This window comes from Mustela nigripes, chromosome 3, assembly GCF_022355385.1.
Source record: "Mustela nigripes isolate SB6536 chromosome 3, MUSNIG.SB6536, whole genome shotgun sequence".
NCBI lineage: Eukaryota > Metazoa > Chordata > Mammalia > Carnivora > Mustelidae > Mustela > Mustela nigripes.
Genome location: NC_081559.1, coordinates 182,347,527 through 182,363,689, shown reverse-complemented (window position 1 = coordinate 182,363,689; position 16,163 = coordinate 182,347,527). Strand labels below are relative to the sequence as shown.

The 16,163-nt window shown below is 41.1% G+C and overlaps 1 protein-coding gene across 2 annotated transcripts in view; it reads left to right on the top strand.

Annotated features, from left to right (window-relative positions):
• WASHC5 (WASH complex subunit 5) overlaps nt 1–16,163 on the top strand; it is a 58,218-nt gene that overhangs the window by 5,863 nt on the left and 36,192 nt on the right. For both annotated transcript variants that reach the window (XM_059395151.1, XM_059395149.1), the window contains exons 3-9: nt 546–691; nt 1,672–1,756; nt 2,355–2,455; nt 4,472–4,664; nt 7,203–7,355; nt 10,094–10,207; nt 12,153–12,324. In XM_059395151.1, coding sequence (XP_059251134.1) covers nt 546–691; nt 1,672–1,756; nt 2,355–2,455; nt 4,472–4,664; nt 7,203–7,355; nt 10,094–10,207; nt 12,153–12,324 — 964 coding nt within the window. The remainder of the gene's footprint in view (nt 1–545; nt 692–1,671; nt 1,757–2,354; nt 2,456–4,471; nt 4,665–7,202; nt 7,356–10,093; nt 10,208–12,152; nt 12,325–16,163) is intronic.

The following is a 16,163-nucleotide window of genomic DNA, read 5'->3' as shown; positions in this document are numbered from 1 at the left end:
AAGATTTTATTTATTTATTTGACAGAGAGAAATCACAAGTAGATGGAGAGGCAGGCAGAGAGAGAGAGAGGGAAGCAGGCTCCCCGCTGAGCAGAGAGCCCGATGCGGGGCTCGATCCCAGGACCCTGGGATCACGACCCGAGCCGAAGGCAGCGGCCCAACCCACTGAGCCACCCAGGCGCCCCAAAGAGGAAAGCTTTTAAACCAAATTTAATATCAGCAAACTAACTGGAAAATAATATAAATGCATCATGTGGAAGCCCTAATATAATCAAACTTTTAAAAAGATAACTTTGGTATAATGTACTTCACAACCAAGTACCCCACACGTAAAAGCATGCGAATCATGGTTACAGTTCAAGTTCATTTCTTTCAAAGGATTTTGCATCTAGGCTTCTGTTTTCTTCATTACTTTCTGTTGCTCTGCTTTCAATTTTCGATATCCCTTTGAAGGCAGAAGAGCAGATTTTTAAAAGGCTATTTAGAAATTTTACCCACAAGTATGCTTTTATTGCCATTTCACATAAATGTGTTTTTCTTCTCAGGGTCCAGAATTATGGGAAAGCAAGCTGGAAGCTAAGCCAGAGCTACAGGATTTAGATGAAGAATTTCGTGAAAACAACATAGAAATTGTGACCAGATTTTATTTAGCATTTCAAAGTGTGCATAAATATATTGTAGACTTAAACAGGTATTGATTACTTCGGCAATAGCTTATTCTGATAGTAAAGAGTGGGAAAGGGACATGCTAGAAAATGGGCATCTTTCTCAGTTATCATACCCTCTTCCCACCTCTCCCATACATAATTGTCTTTCCTTCCTGTGGCACTGGTCATCTGAAGTATTTTAGAGTTTTATCGTGCTTTTCCTGCTCTTGTGAAGTAGCATAAGAATTGTGCTTTGTGCTGTCATACGGCTTGCTTGCTTTATTTTCATTGACATATAGTTGACACACAGTGTTTCATTAGTATCCGTAGTACAGCCCAGTAATTTGATAACTCTGTTTGCTCTGCTCCCCGCAAGTGCAGCTACTCTCTGTGCCCATGCAGCGTATCACTGCCATTGCTACATTCCCCGTGCTGTACTATTCACCCCCACGACTTACTCATTCCCTAACTAGAAGCCCGTACCTCCCACTCCCCTCACCCACTTTGCCCATGCCCCCCCATTCCTTTCCCTTCTGGCAACCATCAAACTGTTTCCTGTATTACGTCATGTAGCTTTCAATCCTGTAGTTTATGACCATATTTTAATGTCTTATATATGAAAAGTGGAGAGAAAGGAACTTATCTTTATAGGCTTGGTAACCATAACTTCTTCTCCCTCACTACACAGTATTCTCTTCGTTTCAGCCCTTAAGAATTCACAATGCATCAGCTTTAAACTAACTACTCCATGTTTTTATAGCGTGACTCCTAAGATATTTGTAATTCATAAATTAAGACTAGGGGCTACTCGGAGTAGCCAGTGTTAGCAGCCCGTGGCCCGAAATGACTATGAGTTCCAGCTCACAAGTTCATTCTTAAGAGCACGAAGGGCCACAGACTATTTGAAGGCCAGGAGGCCTGGTATCTATCTTGCCTCATCTTTTAAAAAATCTTTACATTCCTTCTTCAAAGGTGTTCAAGTTTTCATTAGAATGAATAACTTGCTCTGGGGTTTCATTTCTAGATATCTAGATGATCTCAATGAAGGTGTTTATATTCAGCAAACTTTAGAAACTGTGCTTCTCAATGAAGATGGAAAACAACTTCTAGTAAGTAATAGTAACCATTTAAAATAGAAAGTTGAGAATGTCCAGCTTAGCATCACTTTTTTCCCTTAAGTCCCAAAGACATGCAAAGTACCCTTCTTTAAAGAGAAGCAAAATAAACTGACAGTTATCTTCTAGTCAACAGTATCTGAACTTAGAACATAGCAGACCGAACAGAATTACAAGTGAGTAGAACTCACGTGGAGGTTATGAACTTCCTCAGTGTAACAGTCTTATCTTCTTTCTCTTTCGCATCCCAGACATCTAGCTTTAGGAAGTAGTACGTAATAATCATTTAAAAAATGTTTGTTAAATATGTAAAGGATTTAGGGGGACTGCTTTTGGGGTCCCTAGCCAAATATCTAAAGTAGGCCACCTGAAAGGTAATCACTGCAAATTAAAATTTATTGCACATACACTTTTCAAAGCCCATTCTGTACAGAAGTTGAGAACCCTTTGGGGAAACCTGCATTCTCCCTGTAATATAAAGCTTTCAGGAGGAAAGGGAACAAAGTGATTCTTTTTAATTAACCCTCATCGACCTTATTCCGTAAGAATGTATACTCCTTTGAGTTTGGCCACCTTCTTCCTGTCTTCGTAGTGTGAAGCACTGTACTTATATGGAGTTATGCTGCTGGTCATCGACCAAAAGATTGAAGGAGAAGTCAGAGAGAGAATGCTGGTGTCTTACTATCGATACAGGTATCCTGGGGCTAGGACTGCATCCTCCCAAAGCTTTGCTATTGGTAAAATGCACTGAAGGTTTCCAAACTACTTATACTGGGAACAGCAGCAATATGATCTAGAATGTTCTGAACATAGTGTAGAACTGTAATGATTACTCTATATTTTACATCATCATAATAATAGACTATATGTCACATAATCTACATATATTCCATATAAAAGAGCTAGATACTGTAGATTATTAGAGATATACAGATTATCATGTCCATGATGGTACCTCAGCTTAAAAAAAAATAAAAAAGGAATCTGAAGTTTCTTTATCTTAAAGATAGATAAATTTGGGAATTTTGGAAGTCTAATGAATACCTTTTTTTTTTTTTTTAAGTTTTTAAATATTACTCCTGGGCAGATGTAAGGAAACAAGTATGTTTTCTGTTGTCATTTTTAGGTTCATGACTTTGGAAAGGTATCAGTCCAGGTTAGGAAGTGAATTTATACACACACACAGCAACAGAAGCAACAGCACGTATCACAGTCATGTGTTTTGTATGTTTGTATTGAGCTGCAACGTCAAGAAGTTGGGTCTTTAAATCAAAAGCCACCTCAAAGCTCTGTTATTCCAGTATTTACCGCGTGGGTTTCAGTTTGTTAAATTAATGAGTCAAAACTTGGATTCAAGGTCAATGTTAAAAATAGTCACCATTCAGGGAAGAAACAGATGATAAGCAGGAATCAAGAACCTGAGTTAAAAGATGGCACAGATTAGAGTGAACATTCTTAAACGTAGAAATTAAGGTAAAATAAATAGGGCAAAGGGACAGATCCTCAACAGAGAGGGATCGCTGGAGACATTGTATCTTCAGCAGGAGCTGGGACCCCCTCAGCCTGACATTCCCCTCAGGCTACTCAGCTACCCTGTTTGCTTTGGCTTCATGCATATGTGAGGAGCGCGTGATTCATTCACAGCAGTTTGACCACAAGCTGTTTTAACATCCATGTCTTTTAAAATGAACTTTGAGTGGCCTTGCCCATATTTCCCAAAGTGCCTGGAAAAACAAAAGCAGTAAATAACATCAAGAAGAAGTGAAAAGAAAAATAAAAAAGAAAGAAAGAAAAAAAAAGCTTTATCAAGCCCAGCTCTGACAGTCCAGCTTTGTCCGTTTGGGTACAACAGCTAATTCATTAGAATGTACGGATCCATTACTGAAATGACACCGAACAGATGTACGGCAGAGTTGTGGGGAAGGAGATTTTTACATCAAATAGGAGGTCGTCTTCAAGTCTTAGATTCTTTAGGTCTCTCTGAGGGATTACTACTCCACACCCCCCTGAAAACCAGAGGTGTTTTGACTAAATCTCTGTAGAAGGTGCACCTTGCCAAGAAAGAACCAGTTATTGCATGCCCCACACTAAGTTGACATCATCTTTTAAAACTATTTTCTAACTTACAAAATGTGGGTGCTGGTTCATGTTCTTTATCTGCGACTTTGAAATCTTTATCTGCGACTCTGAAAAAAATATATGTGTACACATATACATGCACAAAGTAACTCATTTTGCAGCAAAGCTGATCTAACCTGAAATCATCTGGAGTCAAAAACCTGAGCAGAGCAGACCCAAGGCTATCAGTAGTCCTCACTGATCTCACTTGCATGACCATTCATAAATCTTACTGCAGAAATACAGATTTGCTGATCGTGTGATGCCAGTTGAGACCCAGTAGAGTATCACCATATATGCCCTGCTAACTTCTTATATTTGGAAAATGCTGTACCCAGATTTTAGAAAAGGGATTGTGGATTTTAACATAGAACTGACTATATATACGTATAAGAACTCATTTTATGTATGTGCTGTAACTGGCCTTTTGAAAACGTAATTGTGACTCTTAGGGACAGAAATTGACCAGAAATCTTATCTGAAACCACGTAAGTCAGCTTATAATGAAATTCTGCTTTTCTTTTTGGCCTTTGAGTTTCTAATATGTGCCGTTTGTCTGGCCCTTTATTTCCCATTGTGAACATGGCTCAGTGCCGCTCGATCTTCTGCTGATTCAAATATGGATGATATTTGTAAGCTGCTCCGAAGTACAGGTTATTCCAGTCAACCAGGAGCCAAAAGACCACCCAACTACCCTGAGAGTTATTTCCAGAGAGTGCCTATCAATGAAGCCTTCATCAGTATGGTCATAGGCCGACTGAGATCTGATGATATTTATAACCAGGTGGGCATTCAATCTATCAAGATCTTAGTAGTTTCATAGATGGATTTTGCTTTCCTCTTCAAATGATTCCTTCCCTTCCTTCTTCCTCAAAAGAATAAAAGTAGCTAAAAAATTTCAAATTTGGGAAGCTGTACAATGGGACGGTAAAGAAAATGGGGACAATAATTTGGGCAGAATTAGAGATTTCAGGGGGAAGATGGCATTTGATCTGTATTTGGAAAAAAGATGCATTCTTGGCAGTCATTCATTCAAGAAAGAGTTATTGAGTGTGTATTACGAGCTGGCTGCTGGCATCCATTGCTGATGAAGGCAGGCCATGGTCCCTGCCCATAACGAGCTTGTAGCTGAAGGAAGAAGATGGGTAACTAAAGGAATTATAGCAGAGTAAGGTGAGTAGTAGAAGGGACCATACAGCATACAACAGGGGCAGCCAGATTACTGTGGGTGGCGAAGGAGGCACGAGGGCAGGTCCAGGCAAGAAGACAGCCTGCGCAGAGCTCTGAAGACCTGTAGCATTTGCAGTTTGCCTCAATTTTCTCCCGAGTGTGTGTATCATTCACTTAAGAGGATACCAAAGAAAATTATCTTTTACTTCATTTTTCCTAAAGAAAATGTAATTTTAGAGTCACCTGGCTGGCTCAGATGGTAGAGCGTGCAACTCTTGACCTCAGGGTTGTGAGTTCAAGCCCCACATGGAGTGTAGAGATTACTTCAAAGTAAAACCTTATTTTATTTTATTTTATTTTATTTTATTTTATTTTATTTTATTTTATTTATTTCAGAGAGAGAGAGAGTATGAGAGAGGAGAGGGTCACTAGGGGGAAACAGACTCCCTGCTGAGCTGGGCGCCCGATGCAGGACTCGATCAAGGGACTCCAGGATCATGACCTGAGCCTAAGGCAGACAGTTAACCAACTGAGCCACCCAGATGCCTCCAAAGTAAAATCTTTAAAAAAAACAAAAACAAAAAAACCCACATAATTTTATGTATTATATATTTTTCTTACTAGAATAAGAATTAGACCTGTAGTAACTGGGTATCATTTATTACACAGCACAGCTGCTGTGTACAGGTATCCTGCTAGTTTCCTTTATGAATATGTTCAGTATAAATAAAAGACGTTTTTGTGGGTTTTTTTAAGAGTTCAAAATCAAAAGCTACCTGCAGATACTAGGTCTTTATCTTTCGACATTTATTGAGAATTCAGTATCAACCAGACTCGTAGTAGGTTTTCTCATAAACCATTTTCTCTTTCCTCAGAACAGTCCTACAAAGTGGGTAACATTGTCCTCATGTTGCTGTTGAGAAAAATATGGCTTAGGGAGTTTAGTGCCTTTCACAAGCTCATGTAACTAGGTAGCAGAACCATAATTTGAACTCAGGTCTGTATGACTCCGAAGACCACACTGCTTCACTGTCTGTCTTTACCCCTTCTGCCTCGTACATGGTCCATGTGTCAAGGCAGTGTGTTTGCGTTTTCTCCTCGCCCCTTGACCTTTATTAACGGCTTACACTGGGGTTGTGCCGTGTGCCCACCCCACTCTGCCCTGTACCTCCCCCATCCCTGGTCCTGGCTGATTGGTGGTGGGGAGGGGGTGTTTAAGACGCTTGACCCAAGATGGACCAAGTTCCCTTTCGCCAGGTAACTTGGAATTGGGCCCAAGAAACAATGTCTGATATGGCTTTACTCACAACATGCAAAATTTGGAGTCTGGGGTAGCCTCGTTCTGTCCTTTGTAAGAACAGTCTGGGGAGAGAGAGCGGGGACAATAAGTGAAGGCTTTCTGGTTCTCAGCTTCCTGAAGTCGGGCCACATTCCTGCCTGCAGGTTCCCTACGACATTGCTGTGTCTGCCCCTGTCGCAGTGTCCTCCTTTTCTGTTTGTAGCCCTTGAAGTGGTAGGTACTCTGGGCAGCTAGGTTTGTAACCCATGAGGCAGTGGAGCCCTAGGAAACACCAGCACCTAAAAGGCAGGCAGATGGAGAACACCCAGCAAAGCAGGGCGACAAGAGGGAGTCTGGGAAACTAGGAGAGAAGCGAAGGGAGAGTGTGAAAAAGAGGCCATTGAATGGAGGGATTGTGAGGTGATGAGTGACTTGAAGAGACTCCAGAGGCTAGGGCAGGCCAAGCTTCAGTGAGCTGTAGGTCAACTGGGAAGTGAGAAAATGGTGGCAGGGTTTGGGGTCTGTCAGCACCGAGAGATGTCTGTGATAGACACAGAAGTGGACAACTGTCAGGACACGGGGGGTCAAACAGTTTCGTTTCTTTTTCTTGTTTTCTGTTTTTTTGTTTTTTATTTTTTTGAGGAAAAGACTTCAAATTGCAGCAGAGTCAGGGGTGGGAAGGAAGATTAGCAGTAAGAAGGCAGGCCCTGGTTACACAGTATTCCTCGCACTGCTGCCCTCTGAGAATTGCTCCCAGGGCCCAGGGACCCCTGTTGGGAGATGGCCGTCCTGGAACCTGGTTGCTTACCTGGCACACGCATGAATTCAGGTGTCACCAACTGCTGCCTCTTTGCGGGGTTGTGTGCTTCGCAGGTCTCTGCATACCCTTTGCCCGAGCACCGCAGCACAGCCTTGGCAACTCAAGCCGCCATGCTGTACGTGATCCTCTACTTCGAACCTTCCATCCTTCACACGCACCAGGCAAAGATGAGAGAGATTGTGGACAAATACTTTCCAGATAATTGGGCAAGTATTACTATCAGTCTTATTTTTTTCCTCTGTAATAACCTTGTTAGGGAACCGATTTTCTGTTCTTTTGGCCTTTAGCCAAAAGAGGTCGTAATGTTGTAAATAATGAGACATACAGTCACTTAGCTAAAATTGTATGTTGAGAATCTTAGAAATGATAACATGAAGGAATAAGTCAGGAAAACTTCTGAAAAACAGTTTTTTTTTCTTAAAATGATACTGTCAAGGTAAAACCATGTATTCAAATGTATCTTGTTTTAGTTGCTGAGATTGTAACTGTTTCATAAGTATTTCTTTATTCTTTTCTATTTCATGACTCTAAGCTTATAAATCAATCTGCTATTTTTTTTTCAATCTGTTATTTTATGAATAGGAATTTTACTTAATTTTTTTAATTTTTTGTTAAAGATTTTATTTATTCATTTGACAGAAATCACATGTAGGCAGAGAGGCAGGCAGAGAGAGAGAGGAGGAAGCAGGCTCCCCACCGAGCAGAGATCCCGATGTGGGGCTTGATCCCAGGACCCTGACATATATGATTTTAATAAGAATAATCCAAGGTCAATTTATAAATTCACACCCAGTTAAATACTCAAAATATATAAAGCAAAAAATAAAATAACTTAAAAATTGATGAAACCATAATCATGATGGGAAATACCTCTTTCTCAATATAATCCTGCTCTTTCAAAAATCCATAATAGATGTTTTGTGTATAGTTGAAAGGATACGTATGAAAATTAGGAAATATCAGATAACAAAGTGAATGGAGTTTAAAAAAACAGTTTTAGTCTATGGACTGTATTCTCTTACTGTAGCATTATTACATTAGAAGCCAGTGCTTAAAGGACTCAAATAACTTTTGAGTCAGTCCTTCTTGGACTCAAATAACTTTTGAGTCCAAGAAGGAATCACAGTAGGATGCCTGAGTGGCTCAGTCGGTTGAGGGTTTGTCTTCGGCTCAGGTCATGATCTTTGGGTCCTAGGATCCTGGGATACTAATCACAGTCTTCTCCTTGCTCAGTGGGGAGCCTGCTTCTCACCCTGCCTCTTGCTACCCGTGCTTGTGTGTGCTCTCTATCTGACAGATAAATAAAATCTTCTAAAAAAACAAAAGAGGAAATCTCAATGTCAGAGAAGAAATATGTAGAATCACCCAACATCAAAATACTACAAAGTGAAGCTCGTGGGAATGACTAAAAACTATTCTTCAGAGTAACTGAAGTAAATGAAACCTTAAATATATTTATTTTAAAAATAAGAACAATTAAAAATGAATGAGTTAGAGGGGTACCTGGCTGACTTAGTCAGTGCAGCATGTGACCCTTGATCTTAGGGTTATGGGTTCAAGTCCCACATTGGGTGTAGAGATGACTTAAAAATAAAATTAGAAAAAAATAAATGAGCTAGATATTGAACTTTAAGAAGCTAGAGTAGGTCAAGTGAATGGAAGTCAATAAGCGTATGAGCAGCAGTGTATTGAACTGGACAAGAAGGGAAAGAGAGATGATCAATACAACAAAGGCTGGTTTTTTTGAAGACTAATAAAATACTTAGTGAGACTGACCAGAGAGGAAGAAAGAGAGAGAGAGAAGACAAGTTTAAATATGTTAAGATTGAAAAAACAAACCTAAGATAAAATAAAGAGCTTTTAAAAGTATAAGTAAACTTCTAAGCAACTTTGTGCCAATATATTTGAAAACTCTGAAGAAATAGAAAATTTTCTTAAAAATATATAAATACCAAATCTGACTCAAGAAGAAAAAGGAAGTACAACAAGTTGTGACTGTTAAAGAAATGAAATTGGGGATCCGACCTCCCTGCTTAGCCACTCCCACCAAAAAGAGAGGATCCCCAGGACCACGGGATTTCTCCGGCAACTTTTAGCAAAAATAGCGACAAATAATCCCAATTTGATACAGACTGAAGTAGGTGAGTTAAGAACCGCAAAAATATTGCTTTGTTTCCTTTAGTCGAGAGATTCTCACGTGAACTGGGGAGCCCTAGGAGTTCCCCAGGCTCGTTCCAGGACTCAGTGAGGTGAAACTGTGTTTGTGATAACACCACAGTGGTCCGAGCCTTCTCCTCTCATCCTTTCCCAAGTGCACTTTGCCTTTCCAGAGGCCCCGAGAGAGTCAACCTCAAGACCCTGACTGAGAGAGCCGAGTGCGAGTGCGGACGTGTTCAGTTAGGCTGGACGTTATAGAGACTCGAAAAAATGGAAAAGTGACACCACCCTTCTCACAAAACTTTTTTGGGAAACCTTTAGTCATTTTTGGTTTTGTTTTTTTAATGAAAAACATTTTATGTTAGCATGTAGTGGGTTTCTTGTTATTTGAAGTGAATTAAATAGTTTTTGAAGTGTCTCAGCTGTAATGTGTAATATGATAAGTATCAATAGATACAACCCCATTTAAAAAAAAAAAAAAAAGTCCTTCGGACTTTTGGAGTTTTCAGTAAGTTTTAGTTGCATAAAGGCAGAGGTGAAAACGTTTGAGGAGACCACTGCTCTAGTCTACTTTTCTGTCAACCTTGATTTAGTCATTTTCCCATGAGTAGCTCTTGTCGCCCTTGTTCCAAAGTGTCGCTAAGACAGAACACTCACTTTCTATTTGGCAAATCGTGGGCTTCCATTGCAGTGGTGTTTGAACCGGAAGGAGTAGGCAGTGTCTTCTGTAACTTGACCTCCAAGTGAGCAAGTGTTTAATATACTGGATGAATGTGTCCTCTTGCAGGTAATTAGTATTTACATGGGGATCACGGTTAATCTAGCAGATGCTTGGGAACCGTATAAAGCTGCAAAAACTGCTTTAAACAATACCCTGGACCTTGCAAACGTCAGAGAACAGGTAGGTGCTGGCCAGTGCAGAGGGATTCTCGTAACAGCTGCAAGCCCGCTCTGGGGGGTAGGAAAGAGAGTTCCCACGGACATTTGACAAATGTCCACATAGACATGTTAAGTACGGTGATCAACAAAAGGGGGATTTTGCCCATCCTAATAAAATAGGTAATTATAGATTTTTAACTTGCATAGTATATGTAAGTGGGAGACTTAGGTTCAAGATTCAGCATCCTAAGGCAAATCAGTATGTCACATGACCCCAGTTGGCTTTGCTTACTCTTGCTAAAGTCTGTGTCCTTGTGGACAGAACGGCTTTCACCGGCAGCTGGAGTTTTAATTTTTCATTAGTAGGATGAATATTGAGGATGGTAACTAAATGTACACAGTATGTCCTGTCACTGTAATTTAAATTTGTCCTCTCTGATGTGTCGAAGAAGCAACAAAACTAGACGCATTTCATCTCCTTAAAGTTTAAATGGTTATATTCTGTCTCTTTGATGAGAACACAAGGCAGTTACCCTCAGTTTGTTTTCTATGATTTATTCACTTAAATCCCTCTGGGATTTTGTCTTATTTTTCCCTCCCTTCGCCTGTGATCCTGTTTTGTTTCTTAAATTCCGCATATGAGTGAGAACTCATGATACTTGTTTCTCTCTGATTGACTTAATTTCACTTAGCATAATACCCTCTAGTTCCATCCACGTCGTTGCACATGGCAAGATTTCATGTTTTTGGTGGTTGAGTAGTATCCCATTGTGTATCTGTGTGTGTGTGTGTGTGTACATCTCTCTCACATCTTCTTTATCCATTCATTTGTAACAGGGTGATGGACATTAAGGAGGACATGTGATATAATGAGCACTAGGTACTAAATTATATAAGACTGATGGATCACTGAACCCTACCTCTGAAACTAATAATACATTATATGTTAATTAATTGATTTTAAATAAATAATTAATTTAAAAAATTTAAAAGAACATAAGGCAGAAGGAAATTCCTAAGTAAACAGAGCAATAAAAATCTCTTTGTTGATTAGTATCCTTGACATTTCTAAACAGTTACCTTCCTCAGCCTGGGCTGAGTTTTTGAGTTTCCAGCACAGTTTAAATGATATTGACTCAAAGAATGTCAGCATGTTTTATTCAAGTAAATTGAATTCCATCAATAATGCACAAAATAATTTCAACGTTGGCATGTCTCCTGGAAATGTAGTAGAGAAAGCAGTGCTTCCAATACTTACTGGTATCAGAGCATTAATTTTTCATCCCTAGAATTACTTTCCAAAATTGCATTTTCTCCTTGGTGCCATTTTAAAAAGATATTCAGAGTCCTCCAATGAAGCACCTGGTGATAGTTTGAAACTAACCCAACTAGGTTAATGATGTTGAACATTTCACTCTTGCTTTGGGGAAAGCAGAATGACCAGATTTCCAAAAGGCTGGTTTGAAAAGTCACTTTTCACCTGCTGAGGCGTATTTTCGTTGTGCTATCATCCGCCTGTAGAAGTCTCTTCTCCTGTAGAAGTTTCTGCTCTGCCTTCTTGGTCAGTAATTATGGGAAGAATAGGCAGTTGAGCTACTGCCTTTATGTTTCTTTTCCATCCAAGTTAAGGATAGAAGGGGCCCCGAGAACCACTTGTTCCCGGTTCTCCAGTTGACATTTGCAGAAACCAGGAGGGAGAGGTTCAATCCAAAGTCACACCAGTATCTTATCATAGCCAGAGGTAGGATTTAGGATTCTCTTGGTTCTGAGTCCAACGTCCTTTTCAGAAATGTTCAATAAACCACTTGTCTTGGAGCCTTACCAACTATGGTCCATATGTTACTCATCTCCTATAGAAATGTGATTATTTGTCCAGGGGTTCATCTACAAGTGATTTGTTTTCGAGGAAAAGCATTTTCTCTTTTTGAAAATGTAAATCGAGTTGTTTTGTTTCTTATTTTAAAAAGTCAAGCAGATACGCCACTGTCAGTGAAAGAGTGCACGCTCAAGTCCAGCAGTTCCTGAAAGAAGGTTATTTGAGGGAGGAGATGGTTCTGGACAATATCCCGAGGCTTCTGAACTGCCTGAGAGACTGCAATGTCGCCATCCGATGGCTGATGCTGCACACGGCCGACTCAGGTAATGTGCAAAAGGTGTGCCTGTCCCCATGGCTGTACAAAAAGGCCTTCAGAATTAAGATATGCTCCATGTTGCAAAAATGGTTTAGCGTTTGGGAGAGAATCAAATTGCTTTTTTTATTTTAGGGAGGGAGAGCGTGTGGGGGAGGGGAAGAAGCAGAAGAAAAGAGAGAGAGACTCTCCAGCAGACTCCCCCCCTGAACACAGAGCCTGACAGAGGCTCCATCTCATGACCCGTGAGATCATGACCTGAGCTAAAATCAAGAGTTAGACACTCAGCCAACTGAGCCACCCAGGCACCTTGAGAATCAAGTTGCTTTTTAAGTTAGTCATTTTTGTGTCTACTTGGACAAGGTAACAGCCCACCTGAATAGTCCCTTTGTCAGGTTCAGTTATCTGGGATTATCCCAATGGGTCTGGGGTAATCTACACAAGGGTCCTTGAATGGGCAAGAGGAAAGCAGAAGAGTCAGAACTAGAGAAGTGGCATCATGAAAAGGCTCAGCAGGCCATTGCTGGTTTTAAAGGTGGAATGGAGCCTCGAGCCAAGGAATACAGGTGGCCTCAAATGCAGAAAAAGGAAAGAAAACAGGATTTCCCCCAGAGCTTCCAGAAGGAACATAGATCTCTTGACTTCTTGATTTTACCCCAGTGAGACCCATTTCAGATTTCTCATCTCCGGGATGATAAGAAAATACATTTGTGTCTTCTTAAGCCATTAAGTTTGTAGTGATCAGTTACAGCAGGAAACTAATACAAGAGCTAATCCAGTATGTAAGGGTCAGATGTGCAAAACACATGGTGGGGTTTGGGATTTGAGTCCAGAGCAGGAGAGAAATGTGCTTGTTGACATAGAGAAGTCAGGTGGTCGGGAAAGGATCCACACAGAATACAGAAGCAGACTGCCCAACCTCCCCCACCCCCGCCGCCCCAACCTTGGATTTTGAAGTAACAAGTTCTAGACTGGAGAAATGATAGAGAAGAAGGTATACTTTGGGAAGTACAGAAAACATGGACCCACAAAGTTGATGAACAGGCTAAACCAGAGTGCCTAATAAAGGTAGACTGGGTCTTAACCTTTTCTGGTCCACAGTCCTCTTGGAGACACCATGGGCCTTCAAGTTCAGTTGCTTCACAGATTGTAGGAAATGCTTCCACAGGGCCCATGACTTTGACTTTAAAAAAAAAAAAAAAAGAAACCTGGTTTAATGGAAAAATAAGTAGGTTGGACTAACCTGAGCTAGTTGAGAGCTGACACAATTCCTCATACTTAATACAGGCTGGATTGATGTTAATGAACTAACGATCTCACTCACCTGGAGCGCATGCACTTCCCACTCTCAGGCGTGTCATTCAGCAGCCCTGTTAAGCCTCCTGCTTTTTGTTTTTCATCAACAAACTTCGCTTCAGACTGACCCTGAGACAGGCACTGCTTTCAACGGTTGTGCTTTGGGATGAGGCCGTGTCTCTAAAAATCCTGCCCATGATTCTGCAGCCTCCATGGTACCACAGCCGCCCGTAGCCCACACCCTCCCCTGGAAAGATGTTCTTCCCTCCAGCTCCCATCTGGTTCCACGTCTTGGGAGTGGTCAGCAGTGAAGACAGCAGGTGGATTTCTTCATCCTTTGTACCTCTGAATATACATGGACTTTCTCCTCAGCCTTCTCTCTTCACACTAGAAATCTCCAGCTCCAAAACCTTTCTCAAAAGTGCTACTTTCCACTTTTTTGTTTTTTGTTTTTTTCCGTTTTACTCTTTTGCCTACATCTCTCTCCAGTTTACAGTTTACCCACAGCACGAATACCATGGCTGACGCTGAATCATATAATGGATCTGGTGTTAGTCACATTTCTTTTTTATATAAACTACAGTCTGAATTTGAGGATTTTGCTATAATGACTCAGTATTGAATCTTCTTTACCAGTCTTACATTCTCAAGCATGTAAACAACTCGGGTCCTTGTTGTATTCTATCGTAAAACCAACAGTGGGTTTCCAGTGACTCAGCCTCCTTGTCGTCTTCCCCACAACCGTGGCCTGACCTCCAAGACTCCAGTCTGGGAGCCAGGGAGTCTCCGGGATTTGCACCCTTGCAGGGACAACAAACACTATTCTGTGCATTTATCTTCAGGCACATCTGTTTTCCATTTTTGTGCCTGGCAGTTGTCTGGCCTGATTGCGTAAGGTCATCATTTACCAGAAACAAATGATTTACCTATCTGATGATGAGTCATGTGTGGGGAAAGTAACTGCTTATTTAGCTTTTATGGTGCTTCCGGTCATCATGTGTAGGAAGGAATGTGTCTTCTTTATATTCCCTCCTGTTAATCCGCTGGAGACATCTCGCCCAGGCTTTGGATGCCTCCCCAGTGTCTTGAAGCTTCTGAAGAAACATGCTCAGAGCCAACCCAGGCAGGCAGGGCTGCCCGGCTCCTGAAGTCTGACTCTGAGGGTACCGTGCTTCTAAGATCCGTTGCCTCAGTTCTCTGAGTCTGCATTCCTGCATGTCAGATTTCAGAGATGGGATCAGCCTCTGAGAATGCTGGAACCATCCCTGATTTCTACCAAGGAATTAATTATTAATGCAGGGTGATGTTCTCTATCCGAAAATGAAAGCAAATTAGTCTCAGGTGGTTTCTTATTAAATCAGAATTAATACAAAACAAATGGAACTCTTTGTCAGTTTGGTCTATTTGATTTTGTTAGGCAGATATGAAGCTGAAAAAACTGTCTCTGTGCTGTCAGCGTCACTGGTTCCAATATAGCTCTTCCTAGATAGTTGTGACGAATGCATAATAATCCTACTCTGAGGTTTCCCATGAAAACTGAGCCCTTCTCTAGATTGTCATGAGTCTTCCTCCTGATGGATTGACTTAGAAATCAGTATAAAAAATGGCCATCTGGGGCGCCTGGGTGGCTCAGTGGGTTAAGCCGCTGCCTTCGGCTCAGGTCATGATCTCAGGGTCCTGGGATCGAGTCCCGCATCGGGCTCTCTGCTCAGCAGGGAGCCTGCTTCCTCCTTTCTCTGCCTGCCTCTCTGCCTACTTGTGATCTCTCTCTGTCAAATAAATAAATAAAATCTTTAAAAAAAAAATGGCCATCTGCAGGCTTCACCAGAATGGAGACACCAGAAAACACCCCTGACATACACAACACAGTCCTTCTGTATACATTAGACATCCTGGGATACCACTGAGGGGCTAAGAAAATAAGAAAGCCATGTGACACCAGAGCAACAACCAGGGACTTTGAACCTTATCAAATGTGAATTTTCTGACAGTGTTCATTGCCTTAAATTTTTTATTTTGACTATTTATACTCCATTTAGCCTTGACTTGTAACTCTTTGTGCCTTACCATATTTTCTTATTTTTTCCTAAATAAATAATTGGCCCCACAAACTAATTTCAGCAAATATCAGTATTTTTTTTTTAATTCTATATACCTTTAACAAATTGCTTATTTTATTTGAAATAGTTTTGGTTGGGAGTTGAGAGGCTGAGCAGGGAATCAGGATATTAGAGATTTGGCCCCTGGGTCCATCCCTGCCTAATTTTGTCACCTTGGCCTAGTTGCCAGAATCTCTCTGGGCCTTGGTGGTAGATAGTTCAGGAAGCTTCGAGTGCCTGCCATGCCCTTGGGTCTTACAAGGAACAACACTCCCAGGTCTGGTTCTTCCTGTTTGGAGGTGCCATATCTTTGTGTGGGTAACCCTGCTTCCCCTTGGTGTCAGGGACCCCCAAGCCCACCGTAGCTATGATCACTTCCTAGAAGACACAGCATGTATTAGCACTTGTGGCTGTGATTTATTGCAGCAAAAGGATAGAAGGAAAAATCAGTAAA